This window comes from Apis dorsata, unplaced genomic scaffold (assembly GCF_000469605.1).
Source record: "Apis dorsata unplaced genomic scaffold, Apis dorsata 1.3 scaffold_7, whole genome shotgun sequence".
Taxonomy (NCBI): Eukaryota; Metazoa; Arthropoda; class Insecta; order Hymenoptera; family Apidae; genus Apis; species Apis dorsata.
The window spans coordinates 6,798-9,769 of NW_006263310.1; the positions used below are offsets into that span (position 1 = coordinate 6,798).

The 2,972-nt window shown below is 38.6% G+C and overlaps 1 protein-coding gene across 1 annotated transcript in view; it reads right to left on the reverse strand.

The window, feature by feature from the left end:
- The window catches only part of LOC102681140 (CAD protein), a 17,738-nt gene that overhangs the window by 634 nt on the left and 14,132 nt on the right, over positions 1-2,972 (reverse strand). Inside the window, 10 exon segments of the mRNA XM_031508682.1 lie at positions 143-347; positions 431-609; positions 702-772; positions 841-982; positions 1,049-1,392; positions 1,522-1,939; positions 2,157-2,272; positions 2,347-2,518; positions 2,647-2,808; positions 2,890-2,967. Coding sequence (XP_031364542.1) covers positions 143-347; positions 431-609; positions 702-772; positions 841-982; positions 1,049-1,392; positions 1,522-1,939; positions 2,157-2,272; positions 2,347-2,518; positions 2,647-2,808; positions 2,890-2,967 — 1,887 coding nt within the window.

The window sequence follows — 2,972 nt, forward strand, 5'->3', positions numbered from 1 at the left end:
TTTCGGTCAAGATCGTATAACGTATATCGCAATTAATAATTATCAAGTTAAGAACAAATTTTAAAATCAAAGCCTATCGTAAGCCTGCAATATTCAATGTCAGATATCGAAGAGAATTTATAACCATATTGACGGCTTATACTTTTTTATACTCCTCTTGAGAGGCGAAACGTTCTTCTTGAATGCGTGTCATGTAAAGGACATCAGTGTCGGGAAGAGCTTCTTCGAGTGTAGTAAAATTGTCCTGACGTATTCCGTGATCGGACACGTACTTGACAACATGGTCAGGCATACCAAGGCCAGATGGGCACACGTAACGAAGTTCAACGTTGTACAGAGTCAATAATCTGTAACGCGAAGCGAATATTTAATAGCAGCTCTAACTCGATTAATTATAGATTCTTAAAATTACACGCAAATAATTCCTGACCTTGCGAGAGAATGGACCGTTCTTCCATGTTTTAAATCCCCAACCATGGTGATTGTCAACCCATTCACCGTACCGATCTCGTCTCTTATCGTGAAAATATCGAGTAACGCTTGAGTCGGGTGTTCTCCAATGCCATCACCGGCGTTCAGTAAAGGTTTTCTACAGTGTTGGGCAGCTCTCTGAACACGAACCATTTACAGTAAATAATACATCTATTTTTTTTTTAAATATTTTCGAATTACAGCAAAAATAAAAAATTAAAAACATTTACCGCAATGGCAGTAGACTCGGGATGTCGGAGCACCACTACATCCGCGTAGCCAGCCATCATTATTACCGAATCTGTAAAATTCGTTCGTTAAGTTAAGTTTTTGATTGCGTTCAATTATTTATTTTATAATGTCGCAAACCTTCCAAAGTTTCTCCCTTTTTTACCGACGATGTTGTACCGTCCATGTATATCACACTTCCTCCAAGTCGTTGCATGGCAGCCGCAAAACTGCAAGACGTTCTCGTGCTAACCTCGTAAAAGATCGTCGCCAGCAACTTTCCCTACACATGCGCAAAATCGATATTGAAAATTGAAATTAATCGTGAAAATGGAATATACGTTCTTACCCGTAAAATATGATCCAACAGTCGTTCCTTTCTAACAGCGCTGCGAAGAATTTCCGCAAGGTTAAATATATCTTTTAACATGTCTTTGTTGAAAATATCCACTGTCAAAATGTTATGTCCGACTAGATTGTGACAAATGTGGACCGGCGTGATTGGTGGGACCGAGGTCAACAGAAGATTGGGATTGCTGTCGCTTTTGTGTTTTGTCGCATTGCTAATGGGAAGGGGTGAGATCGTGCGTTGTTGACTTGTTAAAAGTTTCGAATGTTCGCGCGTATCTACATCCAAGGCGAAGTGAACGTTCGATTTGTGCGCCACTGTTTGCAACAGATGCGCGTACGATTCTGGAAAGATGAATAAAATCGTTATTTTATTATTAATATTATTAATTATTATTAATATTTTATTATTTAAAACCGTTATTTTAATAAAAAATGGCTCGTGTTTTCTCGATCGGAAATAGATTTTCATACCGTTTTGATCTTCTTCCGACATATCCGTTATCCGCTCGATATAATTGTTGTACTTTTCGTAGTTTGGCGACAAAAGGCCATCCAATGCCGAGTTTGGTCGACTAGTGGTTACGTCAATGACAGGCGCGTTTACAATTGTTTGAACTTTCATTTTCGATTGAATCTCTCTAATATCTTGGCCAAAGCCAGGATTCACCAGAACTTGCCCCTCAACGTAGGCAACTTCTCCTCTAAGCACTACACGATGAACGGAGCCACGAACTTTCATTCCGGCGAAAGGCGTCCACTTTGATTTGCTGAAAGGCATCGCTTCCGGAATCGTCCACTCGTCGTCGAGATCCACTTCGATGTAGGTGTTTGATTGATCTGGCACGTTAAAGATCTTTTTCGGATTTCTGTAGAGTTTGTCTATAATGTCCTAGAAGAAGAGAGAGACAGAGAGAAAAAAAAAGAAAAGAAGTAAAATTTCTTTCTATGCTCAAAATGCTGATAAAAAAAAAATCTAGTCGAACAAGATACGAATCAATTATCTCACCACAATGATATATCGAAAAGGAATGTTTTTATACGATATTACACGATATCTCGATCGGGATCTTAAATTATCGTTAATTTCATAAGTATATTATAATTACTTCTATCGTTAATTTTCCTTCGTGAACCGCAGTCAACAAAAGTGGGAGCATAGTTTCGAGGCCGGGGAATCCAGGTGGTGGTTTCTCGCTCGATTTTTCTTGCAACGTGTGGGGTGCTTGAAACAACAAAGACACGTATTTTTATTTTTATTTAAATTAAGTTTGAAAGAGGAAGTAGAATAAAACTAACCATGATCCGTAGCGAAGCAATCGATTATATTTAAATTATTCCAAAGAGCTTGTTGATCCTCCTTGGTTCCTAACAATGGCCTCACTTGGCCTCGGCCAGGTCCTATCCGTTCAAGATCATCCACGCACAGGAACAAGTGATGCGGACACACTTCGCAAGTGACAGCCATTCCCTGCCAATCAAATATACAAAATGATATACAATGTGATATTATACAAAATGTGAAATCATTATCCTAATAAAGATAGAAATAGAGATTGGATCATTTGTAAATGCATAATGACAACGTAATAAGCATACTTTCTCCTTAGCCGCGCGTATTATTTGAATCTCTTCCTTTCGCGCTACATGGCAGACGTGAATAGGCCTATTATGCAACCCAGCCAGCAAGAGAATCGCTGCAGTTGTTTGACCCTCGGCGTGAACGCATAGGGGATATTTCTTTGGCCAACTTTGGAAATGCTGAGAAGAATAAATAAATTAAATTAATATTAAACGAAAAACGAATATATATATATATATATATTATTCTTATAATTTTACCTTGATCCACACGGTAAGATCGGACAATCGGAGTGTTGTAAAAGTTTCGTTGAGATACATTTTAAGACCCGCCGCTAGGGGCG